This window comes from Sebastes umbrosus, chromosome 19, assembly GCF_015220745.1.
Source record: "Sebastes umbrosus isolate fSebUmb1 chromosome 19, fSebUmb1.pri, whole genome shotgun sequence".
NCBI lineage: Eukaryota > Metazoa > Chordata > Actinopteri > Perciformes > Sebastidae > Sebastes > Sebastes umbrosus.
In genome coordinates this window covers 21997347-22016638 of record NC_051287.1, presented here as the reverse complement: position 1 = coordinate 22016638, position 19292 = coordinate 21997347, and the positions used below count along the sequence as shown (strand labels likewise).

Sequence of the window (19292 nt, the reverse complement as noted above, 5' to 3'; positions counted from 1 at the left end):
AGTGGCAACTGTGAATCTTGTTGTATTTAATACGATGACAATAAAGCTTTCCATTCTATTCTATTCTATATTTGAGTATTAAAATATGCAACATACAACAGGCTCCTGTACGTACAGTATGTAGTGTAACACAGAAAATGCATAAGGCCTACTGCTAAGATTATCATGATAGTGTTTTCTATTGAGCACATCCGTGTTCAATTAGTTCTTAGAAATGTCTATTCATTTGATGGTGTGTGTGTGTGTGTGTGTGTGTGTGTGTGTCATTTGAACGAAAAATGTCTTTTTGAGAAGACATTGTTTTAAGTGCAGAGTTTGATTTTGCAGGAGATTTGTGGAGTTTGGGGTTTTGTGTGCGAGTTTTTGTGTCTGTGTGTATAGAGTTCCGAGAATATGAGGTATGCTTTCAGAAAATGTGTGCAAACAATCGAGAAAAACTGTAATTATTAGCAGAAAATTAAAAGAAGAAAATCTTAGGCCTACACATCACAGAACCGGTGGCTTCTCCTTCACTGAACACATCATTTGGTGGATAACATTATTTTTTTTACAGAGGAGATGAATAATGAGAAGCTGAATGTTTTAGAGTCTCCCTAAAGAAGCCAGAGTCAGTTTTGAGGTTTACAGAAAAAACCCACTCACACAAACCAGTACCTCATTTGTCATCATCCACTGGAGCACAAACCGGGAGCAATCCAGACTTTACACCAGCACGAACATACCGACAAATATAAAGGCAGAAGACGGGGAAACAAAGTCACGTCAAACATCCTTTCAAAGCCATGCGGTTACCCTGACTGGGCTTTCATTTAAAGAAATGTCCAAAAGGACACCAGATAGAGAAAGTCAGACCACAGTTCCACTGATACTATAAACCGGTTTAATAGAGCTATATTGTCATACCATATGTAGCCAGAGTTTCTCACATCTTAAAGGTTTTCTTCCAGACACATTCCTGCTTTTTAAAAGTGATGGACCAGAACCAGTATTGTCTATATATCAGAGTCCCTCCTCATACATTTGGTGCAGCGCAGTTTAGTAGATTACTGTATAAGAAACACAGCTTCAAGAATGAAAATGTCAATATTTTGGAAAGTCACATCATAAACATACTTGTGTTGTTGTAATATGTATGTATTAGTATGCAACTACAGCGGCGTATTAGGGCCAATATAGGGAACAAATAAAAATAGTTACGGTGTTGGGGGAGGGGGGGGGTTAATATTCCGAGATTAAACTCAGAATTTCTGAGATTGCACTTCATTATTTTTCGGATTTTTTTCGTAAATGTACACCTTCAAATCTCACAAATTTTGTGGGGGTTTTCTCGTAAATTTGCCACTTCAATCTCAGAGAATATCCAAGTTTTTTTCTCGTAAATATACGCCTTTAATCTCGGAAATTAATACAAAAAAACAACTCAGATATTCTCTGAGATTAGAGTTGTACATTTACTAGAATAAACTGATATTCTCGGAGATAAAAGCAGCAAATTTACGAGAAAAACTCAGAAAATAGCCCCCCTCTCCCGGCTTATTTTTTTTATTTATTTTTTTTACTTACAATGGCCTTAATAAGCATTTGTATAGAACTGACAAAATAAAAAAACTGCAAATGAAGACACAGAACATTGTTGTATTCACATCTGTATTTTGCCATCAGTTAATAATGTGTATAGAAATATCTCAGTAATCAAATACATTAATCTGCCAACACGCATAAAACAGGGAGCTCTAGTTCACTGGATCATTCCTGTAAATACTCTGTGGCAAATTTAGAGTTCAGTTGTTAAACTCTACAGTGTAGAGATGCTTTCCTCAACTTGTCTTCTCCTTTAAATCCACAAACATGAATGACGTTATTCAAGGTGGTTTGGGAAGAAGATTGTATTCATCATCCAGCCACTTCATCTCACTCCATCGTGACAGTTCTCCCTCTGCGTCCTCCTTAGAGTCTCTTCCTCATCTTACCCTTCTTCTGACCACCCCGTCCGAAGCCTGATTTCTTAACTTCACCGAGATACTTTTTGTTCTTGGTACGCAGGTTTTTCAGGCCTCCGCCCTGCAGGAACTGTTGCTTCTGATCTTTCTTGCGCTGCCTCAGGATCTGGTCGCTCGTCTTCAGCTCCGAGCGCACTTTGAGGCCGCCGGGCGTCATCTGCTGTCCCGCTGGGCTCTGGAAGTTAGCACCACGACCACGGCCACGACCACGACCTCTGCCTGGGCCTGGGAGACGGAGGATACAGAAACAGTTGTATTTTTTAAATGGTACATGTGATTTACATACTATAGACCTATAATGTAGAAAGTGACTTCTCTTTCTGGTTGAAGATTAAAGCAGACAATCTTCACAACGCCTTTACAGGTTGGATAATCAAGATTCAAAATGGCAATATAATGATCTGTCCTAAAGGAATAGTTCGGCATTTTGGGAAATATGTTCATTCACTTTAGAGTTAGATGAGAAAATCAATACCCCTCATATCTGTTCATTCAATAGAACACCAGTTAGCTTAGCACAAAGACTGGAAACAGCTAACCTTGCTCTGTTCAAAGGTAGCAAAATCCACCGACTAACACTTTTAGAGCTCAATAATTAACACGATTATCTCATTTGGTTATTTAATATGGATAAATAGATAATTTAACCTATGGGCGACATTTTGATTTATTATTTTTTGGTCCATCAGCTGTAATGGATTAGTAAGTGTTAAGACTACAGTTGCTCTCCTACCTCCCCCTCCTCCTCCTCTTCCTCCTCCTGGCCTCCTCCCTCCTCGTCCTCCTCCTCTTTCCCCATCTGAGCCAGATCCTCCGTCATCGACCCTGTATTTTTTCTTCCACTCCTCGTAACTGAAATGTCGTTAAGTGATACAACATCTCAACGATACAGCTAAATATTGTCAGAGTGAGAGAGAGAGAGAGAGAGAGAACAGTAATAGTAAACAAGTAAACAAAGAGGATACTGGTTCTTCCTGTTCTTCTTGTTGTCGATGGTCTGTCCACCATCTAGTCTGAGCTTCTTCTTCTGGTCGTCCTTTCCTCCTGTTTCTCTCACAAAGCGCTTCTTCTTACGGTCCCTACGAATGAAAGAGAGACACTGAATTATGGTGAGAAGTGGCAGAATCAGAAGCATGAGGTTATCAGAAAGAAGAGGAGAGAGACAGATTTAGAGTGAATTTAAATTGTCACCATTTCATCATGTTCTTGTTCTGGTTTAGCTTGTTTCCGTCGTCTCCCATGAGGTCCAGGACGGCGGAGGACGCCTGCTGTTCAAAGGCGGTGCCCTCTTTGCCTAGACTTAACCTAAGAGCACACGGACCATGAGTCACAGGTTAATCACACACAGATAACACATTTAGAATAAATCTCAATGGTTCAGGCCTCACCCTCTCTCAGAGTTGAAGTCTTTGGGTCGGTAGGGGATGTAATACTCCTCATCTTTGCCCGACTGTCTGCTTCTCTTGTCCTTCTGTCGCTCTTCCCCATCTTCCTGCAGCCTTCTCTTTTTTCCACCTACCACTGCAGAGAACACCCCCTGGTGGAAACATGAAGAATTACATGTTTAAACATCTAGTTTGTCATTTTAAGTGCTGAATACAAAATGAGGATTTGCAATAATAATTACATACGTTTAGTAGAGATGCTGCTCTGTCTTATTAAAAAACTTAATTTTTTCAAGGCTGTTTTCATATATACAATCCGCTGTTTGTAATTACAACAGTTTATAAACCAACTTTTAAGTAGATGAGCTTACAGACAAACCCGTCAAGTACACTAGAGAAAACAACCTCAACATTCAAAACTGAAACAAAACCAAGAAAAGAAATAACAATAATAATAATGACAAAAAGAAAGAATAGAATTAAAAAAACTAAAAAAACACATAACAAAAAAAAAAACAATAATACAAAAATACGAGAGTAATAATAAATTAAATCAAATAATAAGTTAATAGAAAATAAAAAAGGGGGGACGGGAGGGGGGGAACTTCTTACAGTATAAAAAAAATATTTTAGAGCTGAATTGATTTTGTCGATTAAATGATTAGTCAAATTAGTAAAATATGTATTATTATTATCTTTTCTATTTTTAATCTATTTAAGATATTACTATAATCATTATGAGCATTATTTCATCCTTTTTTTAGTTTTGTTATGTTTGTTTTGTTTGTTATGTATCATGTCAAGCTCTGAATGTCAACTTGTTTTCGTAGTCTTTTTCTTGGTATTTCTCTCCTGTTCTTAACATTGTTGTTTCATTACTGTTTTGTTTTTGCACCAATGAAAAAAAAAAAAAAAAAAAAACACTCTAGAGAAAACATGCTGTAGATGCTTGGTGTCAAATCATAATACCACAGAGGCATGAGAGTTTCTTGCCTTTATCTCGTCCTCTTCTTCGTCTGTGTTGTGTGTGATATCCATGTCGGTGGTGGTGGTGGTGGCGGTGGGGTTGGCGGGCTGGTGTAGCAGACTTTCTGCAGCCATGTTGTCTCTCTTTTTGCTGAATTTGTTCACCAGCCGCGTGTCCTTGGAGCGCTTGGCCCGCATCACCTCACCCGCCTGGGTCTTACTGGTAGAGTTGATTTCAAAGATAGTCTACGAAAGGAGAAAGTTTGTATGTTTTATCAAAGGTCAGCAAGAAAATTTCAGCACCATTCATCATCTACTGTAACTCACTGATTTGGATTTGTAGCCTTTGATGGCATCAACTATGTGAAGGCGCTCCAGTTCCATTTTCTCCAAACCCGACCCTGAAACAAGACCAATCAGAGGCCGTTAACGACTACTGTCGGAGTACCATCATCACTGTTCTCTTCATAGTTCATCTTCCTCCAAACTGACCCAGTAACGGATGGACAGCCATGCTGGACAGATCTGTGTTCTTGACCCGTCTGATGGACTCCGGTGCGGGGTGTGGCCGAGACTTGAGATACTGCAAGTAGGCGTTCTCGGAGACGTGGTGCAGGTTTTGCAGGTCCTGAGAGTTCTCGTGAGCCGTGACCAGATGAGAACCTTCGTCATCCAGGATACACTGAGGGACCCGACCAAACACACCATCTGAATCTGGAGGAGGAGAGTTTTAGATCGGAGCTCGTGACAACTAATCAATCCAAGAGTTCGTTCATCAGGTGAAGTCCTGGCAGCCTACCTTGTGCGTGTTCGAGTGTGGCAAACTGAACAGGTCTTCCGAGGAAAAGGTGAAGGTCGTAGACAAGAGCCATCTCGTCTGCACAAATCATACTCCAGGCTACGCCGCTGCGTCCAGCACGTCCCACACGGCCTGAAGGGAAAAGACAGGTGATGACCAAATAATCCTCATTTATCATATCAGCCTAGTCACTTCATTGTATAAGTCGCTCACCAACTCTGTGCAAGAAGAGCTTGGGCTTGGAGGGGAAGTTGTAGTTGATGACGTTGTCCAGCATGGGGATGTCTATACCACGGGCAGCAACATCAGTCACAATTAGCACCATGGCTTTGCGATGCACAAACTTCCCAATGTTGATCTTTCTGGCGGTCTGATCGAGGGCGCTGTAGATGTAGGCGCACTCTATGCCTTCTGCAGTCAGCAGCTGGAGATCAAAACAAAAGAAAATAACATAAATCAAAGCTGATGTAGCGCTACAAGGAAACTTTCACACAAAGAGAGACACAGCTGAGTTATTCTGCTGTTTGTATCTTGTATCTGTCTTGTATCTTACCTCCCTGACGTACTCTACGTGGTGTCTGGTGGCTACAAAAACCAACGTCTGCTCCTGAGGTTTCACCACGTTCCTCAGCAGGTGAAGCAGCAGCGCCTGCTTGTCATCCACACGCAGATGGAAAAATGACAGCTGAGGAAGACAGGAGAAATTGAGATTTTGAACGGGATGGACAGATATGAAGAGAGGATTTAGCTCCAAGCTTTAGATGCACCACAGAGCCTGTTGCGGCTTTTGTAATTGTTTCAATGAAAGTTTTGTGCGCTGCTTATGCATTTTTACAGAAGCGCCCTTAACGCCTCGAGTTGAAAAAAACTCAACTCATTGTTTTCATTCATTTAAACTGCACTATTAAGCATTGGGTAGCGTATAGTTCATGGTTTATGTTGAGCTTACGTTACCACTCATTTGGTGGTTGCCTAACAACAATTTAAAAAAAGACGCAGCAAACTGCTCTGTCTGACTGAGCAACAAAAAGGCAGTGCGGTGCGGCTTGCGTTTTCCATCTGCAAAACGCGCTCTGTGTGATCAGGGCCTTAACGGACATATTTATTTAAATGATCAATTATTAACAGGTCTCAGATGGAGGTTACTGACATTGCAATTCTGTCATATTATTATAAATTATCATGGAGCACATCCTTAATTTGTTTATCATAATAAAAGTATGTTTTCCTCTTTAAACATTGGTTTCTATGGGAGGAAAAATTATTTCGTGTTTAATAAACTCTTTACCTTAATCTGGTCACTCAGTTTAGAATCCACATCCAAACGAATCAACACTGGTTCAGTCAGCCCTGGAAATATATATTTAAAAAAATCTTATTTAGTTAGCTTCGGTCTTGAACACAAATATGTTGTTATGACGACATCTTTAAACTTGATGGATACATCATGTAAAACAGAACTGATAAGTGATCTCACCGGCTCTGGCGAACTCCACCAGCAGTTTGGGCAGCGTGGCGGAGAACAGCAGAGTCTGTCTGGTGTCTGGAAGCCTCCGGATGATCTCCTGAAGCTGCTCGGCAAAACCCATCTCAAACAACCTGAGCGAAGGAGTAAAACGCCGACATGTTCACACATACAATGCATGCAGGTGTGAAATGAAAATATGACACCTTTAAACAATCCCAATTCTCACCTGTCAGCCTCATCAAACACCACGTACTCCACACCCTGCAGCTTCAGGTTCATGTCCCTGATAACGTGCATGAGACGACCGGGGGTACCGATGATTCTGTGGGGGGGGGGGGACAGGTCAGGGGCCAGTTGCACAAAGCACCTGAAGTTTTCACCTTAAGTATGATACTTAAGGCTGACACTCTCCTTAGCTGAGGAACTTACTTAAGGGTGTTGCACATCTTAAATCCTAAAAGGCTTCCTTAGTTAAAGACAAACTTTAAGGCATTTACTAATTGGACATTGATTGAATGTTTTCTGGTAACAAATTGATCTTCATATTGTACAGGCGGTTGAACCCTGTGGGTCCCATCTGTTGGCAACATTAAAGAAGTGCGCCACTATCTCATTCTCCTCGTTTTGACGGGAACTTCACCACAGTGTTCAGCAGACGGGTAAGGCCGTTTGAAACTCAGTGAATGACGCGGCACACTGTTGATCTGTGGACATGAAATCCGTCGCCTATTACGGACTGGAAAAATCCCGTAGCACAAAACCGTAGAGCAATCATTAATTGCCAAGGGGCGTCTTGTCTCCTCATCCCTCTGTTTGTGTGAGTGTAGATGTAGCTAAAAGTCACATTTGTGGGCCAGCTCTCCCCCCATACACAACACTGTTTTGAGGCAGATGTATCTGCGCATTAACACACTGCCTCTCCGGTAGTGCCCAACTGCAAGCCTGTGTGGTAATGCAGCCTCCAGTCAAATATAGTGTAAAATCAATTGGTCATTGTTCAGCATATTCACCGGGTTCTCCCGGTCGCAAAACACTCTTCTTGGGATGCGTTCATTTTCTTCATTTATTGCCATAAACTTGGCCAGAGGTACCTTACGTTTTTTTCCTTACTTTGGTTGCTAAGGTCTTTTGTCCAACAGTGTAAGACCAAAATATGGAGAAAACCTTAAATACTTAAGTGAACAGAAGACTTATGGGTGTTTTGTGCAACCGATTTTACTTTAAGGAAAACCTTAACTCTGACTTTGAGGAAAATCTTAACTTGAGCCGCTTTGTGCCACCGACCAACATAAAGGATTACAACATACACTAAGTACATGGATGGGAAGAAACAACATCATGAGTTAGCGCTACAACAAAAGACTCACATGTCGGGGTTTTCATGAAGAGCGGCAAACTGATCATCCATTCTGGAAAAGAGCAGAGACATTTACCTTCACTTACTGATCTCAAAGTACAACAGAAAACTGACAGAACAAGAAGACTGAGAGATCACACACCTGTCTCCTCCGAGGATCAAGGCAGTCCTGAGGCCGGTGAATTTCCCCAACTACAATACCACAACACAGTGAGAGAGAGAAATCAGGGTCAGCAGCACTAAAACATTATCACGGAGGCTCTTCTGCAAATTAACTAAACTGTCATTTAAGGTTTTTTAACCCAGAAAATATAACTACATGTAACAATAGACAACTTGAACACCTAGATGAACGACATATTATTGCAATTACAAGTGTGCCTTCACAGGAGTTGTGACCTGAATTTTCACTTGTATCTGTATACGAAGACATTCTCTTAACTTTTATTTTAAGGACTATTTTAATTATTTTATATTGTTTCATTTTATTTTTTTGTACCTTTTTCAGATTCAGACAATTTTATTTATCCCAGAAGAGCAAATCAGTTTTACAATCTACCCCGACCATACACAAACTCACAGAAACACAGAATGAATACATTTATAAATAAATAAATACCTAAATAAATAAATAAGGGGCAGAGATGCATAATGGCACCTCCTGTGGCCCCGTACATACTGACTCACACGAGGACCAGGCGAAGAATAAAAATTCACATAGTAATTGAATAAATAAGTAAATAATGATGAAACATTTTCATACATTGCGCATTACATTACTACATTCAATGAAGGTATGGGCTTTTCTCACATGTAGCTCCTTTGCTCGATGTTTTGTAACTTTTAATTGTATTTATCCTGCCATTTCTATCTTGTAAAGCACTTTGTAATTTGGTTTTGAACCATGCTATATAAATGAAGTTGATTTTTATTAATAGTAAACACTCATCAGTCTGCTCGTCTGACCTCTTTTGTGAATTTCATGGTCTGCAGGGCCAGCTCTCTGGTGGGGGTCAGGATGAGGGCCCTGGCTCCTGTTTGGGCTTGCGGGGCCTTCAGCTTCTCAAACATGGGCACCAGGAAGGCGGCCGTTTTACCGCTGCCGGTCCTCGCCATGGCTACGATATCCTTGCCATCCAAAATCACTGGGACAGTCTGAAGTGGTGGAGAGAAGGATTGGGCGTGAAATACTGTGCTGTTAGAAGTCACAAATGTTTGATTACAGGATCCTGCAGTGGACTTACTTTTCTTTGGATCGGAGTAGGGACTATGTAACCCTTCTTCATGATGCCTTTATATACAGGGTAACTGAGACCTGAAATCATGCAGAATGTAGTTAAACAATGGTGCCTCTGGGGAAACAGTGGTCTAATGAATACACACAGGTAGACTCTTCACTTGGTCTTACCCATGGACTGAAAGCCTCCAGACTTCTTCTTCTTCTTGTTCTGGGCCCTGACCAGCTGCCTGGTGTCAGGCTCCACATCTGACAGGCAGTCTGATGTGTTCGGGAACCGCGGGAATTTCCTCCCTGTCTGTGAGACCGATGAGAAAACACAAAAATAGCTTGTTAACAACATGACAGGAGTGCAGGTACAGAGGTTGAAGTGTTCCAGCAGTCTCTGAATATGTTAATTTTGTTCACTGCTGGACACAGGATGTCTCCTGCTTCACTGAAAAATCCATTCCCAGTGTTATGTGCACTGGAGGTTTCAGGTTTCCACATCACACTGTGTAAGTTTCATACTGGACTGGCTCCATACTGGTCGTGATGTCACGAAATCCCGCTCGTTTACACACACGTGTTAAATTCAGATTTAAGGAGAAACTTTCCCCCTGCAGCAGATGAATGTGAAAACAGCCTTCTAGTGTCAAACTCTACATATACGTCACTCTACACATGTAATAATGCAATAATAAGCAAAACACATTTTTGAGTAGAGATGGACTTTTGGGGATTGATCGGTCAGCAAAATTGTTGAGTGATTTTCTGTTGACTGACTAAACGAATAGCAGACTGTTTCAGCAGTAAATGCATCCTGAGGTAGGTAAACAATTAGTATAAAAAAATGGCATCATTTCAAAAGTAATGTAGCCTACATAAGGGCTGCCCCCTCTTCGTCAATTAGTTGACTAATCGGTCATTTTGGTCTTAGTCAATAAGATTTCTTTAGTCTATTAGTCGTTTTTTATTCATGCAACTTATGAGCACATCTCCAGTAAACAGAAGATTTAAAGTGGTGCTTCTGTGTAATTCTTTGTGGAGAAAGTCAGTTTTACAGATCTGTCGATTAAATCAACTAACAGATTAGTCGACCAAATCAACAAGTGTTAAGTCAACTAAGAATTTCTTTGGTGGAGGACAGCCTTAATGTACATCACATATGATGGATGTAGATATGGTTGCATGGATGTTACATGTACAGAAACAGCGTACTTGTTTCATTGCATTTGAGCAATGTACAGGTCGCAGAATAAGTGTAATTATAAAGTGGCAGAGATTAAACAAATGAGGTGACAACAGAACACATATAGAGGCTATTATGCTATAATTTATATGAACTAATTTTTCAACACTTACACTTAAGTCACATGCTTATGAATATATGTCACACTAGAGCTGCACAATTAATCAAATTTTATCGATATCACAATATGACCTACTGCAATTTTCAAATCGTATGATTTTAAGGACTTGCAATATTTGTTAAAGGTAAACTGTGTGTCAAAATTTCATTTTAAATGAAATATTGAGATGTTCTGGCTTACACATCATATTCTACAGACTTAAGAAAACATCTTTGTTTGGTACAAATCCACGCAAAAATCACAACATAATAATTTGAATGTTTTTCAATAAAAATGAGAATAATGATGTGAAGATTATCATTCCCTCTAAAATCGCAAATCGTATCGCAATATCAGTCAAAAATAATCGCAATTAGATATTTTGTCAAAATCGTACAGCCCTTTGTTATACCCATGTAGAGTTACTCCCGGGGTGCTTTGAGCATAGCAAACACAGATATAATCAACCCTGCACATGTTATATATATATTTTTTATATATCATAAGTCAAATTGTTCAAAACATCTCCTAGGGGGCATCCGGATTTGAACCGGGGACCTCTTGATCTGCAGTCAAATGCTCTACCACTGAGCTATACCCCCAGATACCTGTATAACATGGTAAATAGTCTACCTATACTTATGAGGTATGCTGACATGATAATACATCAAAAGCTGCCACCACCGATATATATCAGCTGCCAACAGTAAGTTGTTTTAGATTTAAATATTGTTCCTTACAGAATCATCGTCCTTAACTTCAGCAGCCAGCTCAAAGTCAGGCTCGGCTCCGTGTCTCCTCCTCTTGGTGAATTTCTTCTTCCTCTGCGCCATCCTGAAGCTTTAAATCTCTGCCAAAAGATACGTTTACTGTCCTGTTTATGAAATAACACGGCGTCAAACTAGTTAAAACTAGTAAACACAGCTCATGGCATTTAAACACACGACAACAACACTGTGAGCAGACATGTTGGACACACGTGTGAGCTTCTTCTGCTGCTTCCGCTTCTTCTTCTTCTTCTTCTTCCGGTCTGTATGAGGTCGCTTAAAGCTCAACACTGCCATCTACTGGCTGCTGCTATAGAGCGTGTGTACACTCACATCTATAATTATGCATATTTTACTCCATCTCCACTTCCTCTGAGGCCATTATACTCTTGGCTGTGTCATTTATATTATCTTTAAATCTTTATAACGCCTCATAACATAGTTTCTGATGTAACAGCATCTCATTTACTTACAGAGGATGCAGATTTCATGAACATTAACATCTATAATTATGCATATTTTACTCAATCTCCACCTCCTCTGAGGCCATTATACTGTAGGTTGTGTCATTTATATTATCTTTAACTCTTTATAACGCCCCATGACATAGTTTCTGATGTAACATCATTTCATTTACTTAAAGAGGATGCAGATTTGATGAACTGTACCTCGAAGCCAATTTTTATTTTATTTGTATTTAACCTTTATTTAACTAGGAGTAAAAAAAAAACTCATTGAGATTAAAAATCTCTTTTCCAAGAGTGTCCTGGCCAAGATAGGCAGCAGCACAGTTACACAGTTGCAGACATAAAACAAACATAACAATTGAAAACGAAGACAAAGAGCAAATTACAGAATCATAAGGTATCAAAAAACATTCATCAACATTCAAAACATCTACAGCCAGATGTGCTTGTTTCCAAATCTTTTAGAAGCACTTTAAAGACATTCAGTGAGACCAGCTCTCCAAGTTTCAGGTCATTTTGTAGCAGCAATAATCCAACAGCTAAACGTAACCATATAACACAATTTTCCAGTCTTGCTTTTTCAATTCCCTTCAAATTAACTTCATTCATTGGAGAAGGATGATATTTTGTTTGAAATATATAAGCAGAGGAGCAATATCATGAATCCTCATTTAGGCTACAGATGTCAGGCTATTTGGGTTCATCTTTAAGAACTGATGCTTTTTATATCTTGTCAAACTACTTTATTTCTGTTTATAGGATTAAATCAGTTTTTGCCTGCGTGGAGTGACATCCATCTCTGCATTTCTTCTGGTTATCCATTTATTGCATAAATACCAGAGAGAAATGTTTTGTTTGCATGAAGATATTTTTCTGTTCAGTTCAGAGGTTTTGTACTGTAGCTGGCTTTTCACCTGATTTCTGAGAGAGAACATACATGCAGCATCCTCAGCCTGTTGCCTTCTATTGTGTCAGCATTTGCACTTGAAAGGCTGGCACAGATGTCTCTTAGCAGAGTCTTGGTTTGAATTTGATTACACCCTAATTTTCACAGCAACGTCTCTGGTGCTGAGATGTATTATAGGCTACACAGTCCAATGCTGATCTAATCACAGGATGTGTTTTATCTCTCTGCCTCAGTCAGTATACATACATTTAAAATCTTCGCCATGATAATTTGCTCCTTGTTTCCTTTGAAACAGGAATAAGTCAAGTCAGCAAATGACACAATTTTTGTCTTATCATTTATATCATTCCTCATTTCATCATTGAAATGAAAAGCATGCTTTAACTTTGACTTGGATTATTTTATTTATTAAAATAACACCAGTGTAACACTGTCCTGCAAACTCATATTAAGGTCATTAGGTTGTGCAATTTGCAAAAAATAATCTAATTTCATTTGATCTGTCTGGGTGAAATCAACAAAGCTGTTTTTGACCTACAGAGTCAGATATATCTATTCTTTAGGTATATGAGAAAAGTGAAAAGTAAAAAGTAGAGCCTTAATATGCCTCTATTGTGATGACTATATATTTATATAACTCATGGTGCAATCAGAGTTTTTCTTTTTGTTGTGTAAGTGGGACATAAGTAAGTGGGACATAGGACATTTTGGCAACCAAAGCCTACCCATCCATGCAACAACTGCAACACTAATGCTACTGGAATCCTGAAATATGCTGCAAGATTTCTCCAAAAAACTGATTTTAGTCCACTGCACAAACATAAGCTCAGAGACAGAATCGCTATGGTTTCAGCATGGCACTATGCACTGTACTAATTTTAAGATTCTGTCCTTAAATGCCAAATTTCTTACACCTGCGCTACCATAAGTCATTGTTTAAAGTAGCCATATTTTGTCATTCATTATCAGATAATACCGTGTGATTGTTGATGACGTAACAAAGCAACTCTCTGCCTCCATTCATAAATATCGCTCTGCCAAAGCTTTTGTGCAATTTCCTTGCTTGACAGCCTTGAACCCAAATTAATATTACACAACCAGTTGAATCTGTAAGGGGATCAAATATGAGTGTCTTACTAGGGGTGGGAATCACCAGAGGCCCCACGATACGATATTATCACAATACTTACGTCACAATACGATCTTATTGCGGTTTATTACCCTTTTTCGCTGCAAATTATGCATTTTGTCAACATCTGATTTATTTAATAAGATAAGGTTTTTTCTCTGTTCATTTCAGAGTTATCATTCACATATCCTGAGTATAGAGGTCAAGGGACCCCTGTGAAAATGGCCCTGACAGTTTTTCCTCGCCAAAATTTATCGGAACTTTTAGCGTTATTTAACATTCTTCCCGACAAACTAACATGACATGTTTTCTAGTTTCATATCATACCAGCATCTTCACTCTAGCTTTAAGACTGAGCCCGCTACAACCTCTGAAAGACAGAATAGCGTCCGTCAGATTGTTAAGAGGTTGATAGTTTAATGTAATAAAAGATCGATACTTGACGTCAGTGTGTCGATACAATATCGCCACGCAAAATATCGCAATACTATGCTGTATCGATTTTTTCCCTCACATCTATTTCTTACTATTCTTATATTGATTTGGCCTAAAACGGTTAAGGATAATGCATTTTGTCAAATTATACCCTTTGAAGCCTTCAATAATCCATTCATTCACTTCTAAGCACAGTGATTATGGAGCAAATGTAAATGTCAGTGACGTTCCTACATGTGGTTTCATATAAAATGTGAGGCCAGCTGCTGCTCAAGGAAACAGCTGCACAAGACATTAAAAACACAAATGAACTCTGAGATGTACAGTATGTTATTCATTAGGAGCCAAAATGAGAAAACTGTGTTTTCCATCCCATTTTTAATGATCATCGTTTCTGTTTTGATCTTATTGGAATTCGTATGTTTTCTATATATGTAATATTAATGAAAAACAATATATAAAGTGTGGATTTGATTTATAATATTACAATAATGCACATTTTCTATTGGTCAGTATGTTTTCAGCTTACAGGACTTTTTGCATTTGCTCCTAACTTTCTGTTGTTTGAGAAGCAGCCACAGTTAAATGTTTTAAATCACCCAGTGGAAATGTGTCCTTTGGATGATAACACTGACACTAATATGGCAGCCAAAACGTGTTCTGCGTGCTGTTTGAAGTCAGTGGGCTGATGTACAGTAAATAAGTCAACACCATGGCAACAGCCCAGAGCTAATGCCATTCATATTCCCTCACAGAGCCGGTGGCATGGAGTCAAAATCAGTTCAGGGAGCTGAAGAGGGATGACACGCAGGCCATAGGTGCAGCGAGCCACTTATATAGGATCCGCTTTTGTTCTTAAAGGTGATTTAAGTGATAAAGCCGGAGGAGGATTAAGATATGAAGCTGGCAGGGATGGGAAGGGTGTGTTGTGTTTTTGACTTGGCATTCAAATAAAGCGGGCGCTGGCATCAGTGTGCTATCAGGTCAGCCTCCAAAGCTCCTGGCAGCGTCTTAACTCTCACATTTCCTCACTATGTCAAGCCCTCGTGTTGAAAACATGCTTCTGAATCACGCTTCATCTCTTATTATTCATGAGGCAGGGCTTTTAATGTTCCTGTCTATGTCTATCACAGGCGATGACAGAAGATAGGGTTGCATGTTTTGATTTGTCTCTAGGGAGCATAACACCCCACCTGTTACAAATCCCCTGAGAGCCCAGCAGCCATTGATTTCACAAACGATAAGATCTATAAATGACAAACATACATAGATTTATTAATGTGGGCCAAGATAAGCTGCATCCTGATGCTATAGGGGACTTACAGCGGAGTATTTGGCCTTCGTGGTGTAACTTGTGTCAGTGATAACATGGATTTGGATACGCTGGTTCAGTATGCAGACAGTAACTAAATGGGCACTGAATGAAAGTTATTAGGAAAACAGATGTCAACATGTCCCAGGTTTTATAAAGAAGTGTGTGTAGCAGATGCTGCCTCTAAGCTTTGGAGATTGGGGGGGATGTTTAAATTAAGAGATTATTGAGCTGATGGTTGGTAAAGCTAAGCCTTTAAATGGGGGTAGAGTTAAATATTCTTCTCCTCTATCTGTGTCGATTTAATTATTTATCAAGCGCTCTTTAAAAGGCTGGCCGAGGGTTCATTCAGTGGACCTTTTAAAAATAGTCCAAACATCCAATTAGCATCGCGAGTGAAGTGCTGCTGCAGCATATCAGGCAGGCATGTCCCCCCAGCAGGCCTTCAAATGCTGATTTGATTCTCCATGCCAGACGCTGTATAGCCAAGGGGCAAATTAATCTCCGAAATCAGATAACGGCTCCTCAAAAAAAGTTTGAAATGGCTGCATGAGAGGAAATATCAGCTTTAGAGTTGCATCCCGTGAAATGATTATATCCTAATTGTGAAATGTGAGATTTGCTGTGAGTGTTGAAATTGTGAAAAGCGTGTTTTTAGTGCTGTTAAAGATATTTCAATTTTTTTATTCTGAGAGACAATTCACTATCCATAGTTTAAACTCAGACTTGTGTATCGAGTTCAAACATTTAGCCGATTAGACTGTTGTCAGGCTATTAAATAGGTGTTATCAGTTGCTATAAGCACCATAGATGTGGGTCAATAGGGGCCTACTACACCCACTAGTAGGTTTTATCATCTATTGACATGGTAGATCATCGAAAGAAGGTATAGCGACTGTAGTAGTTATGACAGGAGCAGAAGAGGAAGTCAGGTGCTGTAGTATAGACAGCAGGAAACTCCATATAGGTGGGTGCACAGGAATTTTGCCCAGGAGGTTCACATCCTGTGTGACACTTTTGCTTCTGAAACATAGTCATTTTAAGCCAAAACATGATGTTTTTCCCTAAACTTGACTAAGCAGTTTTATTGCCTAAAGCTAAAGAAGCCTTTTTGTTTATGTTCAAAACGAAACGTTTCATTCAACGTGTTACTTTTAGGTTTCACTTTCACTTTTATAACTTAGAAGGCCTAGTAGCAACACAGTCTCACGGCAGTTGGTGAAATAGTCACAAAATTGTATCTATTTCTACGCTCAACACGACTTTCAACAACGTATTTTTCATGCGTTTTCCTACGAATGTCCAGCAACACGTGTCAATGTGTCCAGTCTTTTCAAAATAAAACTACTCAGTTAGGTTTAAGATCGGCTTGGTTAGGCTTAGGCAACAAAACTTAGTGAGGTTTAGGAAAATATCGCGGTTTGGGTTAAAGTAACTCCGGAAGTGCTGTAACTTAAGTATGGAAGTTGACAAATAAATCAATGTTGACTTGTGGTTTCACACGGGGTACGAACACCGGTCTCATGGACGAAAGTATTGTGTTTTTTGACCCAAACGGCAACCTCAACCGCCTCCTTACCTCTCTCTCTCTCTCTATACTTCCTGCTTCACAATTATATGGATTACATACGAATTGATTTCCTGCTTACCATCACGAAAAAAAATTGAAATTCGTGACTATGTACATGAATCAATACTACTACTTCACAAACTGCTGTGCGACTAGGCTGGTAGTAGGCCCCAAATGAACAACATCTATGGTGCGTATAGCGACTGATAACGCCTGTTTAATGGCATGATAACAGTCAAATTGGGTGGCTAGTTTGTGCATTAAATCGAAGCCTTCCGGCAAGCTAATACAGAACATGCCTCTGGATCAGCAACCAGTGTGCATCATGCAGCTGTGAATAACCTGGTGAGGGAAACAGTTGGCGAGAGGGTCATTGGGCTGCATGGCACTGCGAACGTGATGGTGCCACCCCCAGTGACAGCAGCAGATGGTGGAGGCCACCCCTCGGGGCTTCCCCCTCAGGACTGCTGGGCAGGGAGACAGAGCAGCCATGCACATAACACACGGCCACTGATTGGCCTGTTCGTCTTAGGATGCCACGGGCTGATAAGACGCTGAGAGGAGCAGCGCTTACATGCTTGAGAGGACGTATAATTGTGTTAACCCGGTAGTTTCTCTGGACCCTCCACTCACCCATCACGGGAGATTAGTAGGTCAGTAAATTAGCATTGGCTGGATTGCAATCCTTAAAAGAAATCTAGGTGTCAGCAAGAATCATTTTAGGATTTTGAATGTAGAAGATCATAACATGGACAAAAGATATCTGAAATGATCTGTGCTCCTGCATTTCAAGAATGATTACACACAAGCAAGCAGACATTTCAATAAATTGTGGGAATGGATCGGTTACAATATGTCCATTAGATATTAACTTATGTGAAGCAAATCCACATAAATGAATATTATATTGAGTACATAAACTCTTCAAATAGAAAACGTGTATTTTGTGAATTCATGTGCATTGTAACCAGAATGCTGGGGACCATGATTTAAAGGGTAATAAAGCAAAATTCAGAAGTGCTTACATTTCCACAACTAGAGCTTAAAGCCTTTTGCTGAGACGTCTCCTTTGCTTTATAAGGAGAATCCGGCTTTGCACTCCCTTTAGTGTGAAACTGCAGAGGCACATACATCCGGTCAAACTTTTCAATTACTTGATATTCTGGGTGCTAAAAGGCAGTTTTCCCTTCAAGGCTCCGGCAGTTAATCTCACCAGTGCCAGCGTTAAGGCGATAATCAGGGGACATGTGACAAAAAGCACAAAAACTGTCCCTAAGGGGAAGCGAAAGAGACCCCCGAGGATTTCTTCAAACTGGTGGGGCATCAAAGTGGAATCTGAAAGTGAAGTTTCTAGACTTTTGTTTTGATTCAGCTGCACACAGCCTGCAGAATATCTCTCCACGTTGTGAAGTATTGTGGTCAGACACTATAGTGGATTACTGCTCATTAAAGCTGCAGAGCAGCCGCTGGGCTGTGGTTAATACACAAGACTTAATGGCCATTTTCAGTTTCATCTCCTCTCCACTTTTTAGGGGGAGGGTTGTATGCAAGATGACAGACGGCCAGAATTAAAGCCCACAGAGCAGAATTAACTTTTCATGTATTTCCTCCTCACATCCTTGTTGTTTCTTTTTGGTCGTTGCCTTGCACAGCCTCGGGGCTCGGTTCTTCTTCTGGTGTCTTAATTGCAATTTCATCAAGAATTTAAAGCCATGTAGCCTTCTCCTATTCTTGTCACTGTCGCTCCAAACTAGTTACCGCTGGAGACATCAAGGGTATTTAAAACAGCTATTGTGTGTCATGAGATAAGTCAGGAGCAGCTCGGGGAAGACTCACTTTCATCATTGTAGTACTGCCGGACCTGCTCTTCCCGCTTCCCTCTCACTCTTCTCTTTCATGGCTTTATCACTCAAAGGCTCAAGCAGCTCAGCAGAATATAAATGAACACGAGCTGTGAGATGCAGGGGGAAGTGGGAAAAGGTCGAGACAAAAATTGCATGTGCACATCAGCGTTGGGACTTTTACAACTGACTGCTCTTTTATGCTTCACACCGTTCGGTTCGGTTGCGTTGATGCAATATGAAAATTTCACATTGTAGATTCAACACCCATGTCCATGACGAATGTGGGGATCTTGAGATGTAGAGTTGTGCGGGTGCGTG

The 19292-nt window shown here is 40.1% G+C and overlaps 1 protein-coding gene and 1 non-coding gene across 2 annotated transcripts; both read right to left on the bottom strand.

Annotated features, from left to right (window-relative positions):
- Positions 1-863: 863 nt before the first annotated feature.
- Positions 864-11376, bottom strand: ddx54 (DEAD (Asp-Glu-Ala-Asp) box polypeptide 54). The gene is made up of 20 exons (XM_037753105.1): positions 11284-11376; positions 9384-9510; positions 9220-9290; positions 8942-9130; positions 8118-8167; positions 7986-8027; positions 6845-6940; positions 6628-6749; positions 6439-6500; positions 5704-5835; positions 5364-5574; positions 5151-5282; positions 4844-5065; positions 4679-4752; positions 4379-4597; positions 3389-3537; positions 3192-3305; positions 2966-3079; positions 2734-2852; positions 864-2225 (listed from the first exon to the last, which is right to left on the bottom strand). Exons 1-20 carry the CDS (start codon positions 11374-11376, stop codon positions 1948-1950), a joined length of 2616 nt encoding a protein of 871 aa, XP_037609033.1. The 3' UTR covers positions 864-1947.
- On the bottom strand, positions 11074-11145 carry trnac-gca. The gene has a single exon. It is a non-coding gene; the product is annotated as a tRNA-Cys (tRNA).
- Positions 11377-19292: the final 7916 nt, after the last annotated feature.

Coding starts and splice junctions, on each gene's coding strand:
- ddx54 (XM_037753105.1), bottom strand. CDS start 11,376: ATGGCGCAGAGGAAGAAGAAATTCACCAAGAGGAGGAGACACGGAGCC. Junction 9,291..9,383: donor TGGAGGCTTTCAGTCCATGG/GTAAGACCAAGT, acceptor GCATGATTTCAG/GTCTCAGTTACCCTGTATAT. Junction 8,168..8,941: donor CCATGAAATTCACAAAAGAG/GTCAGACGAGCA, acceptor GTGGTATTGTAG/TTGGGGAAATTCACCGGCCT.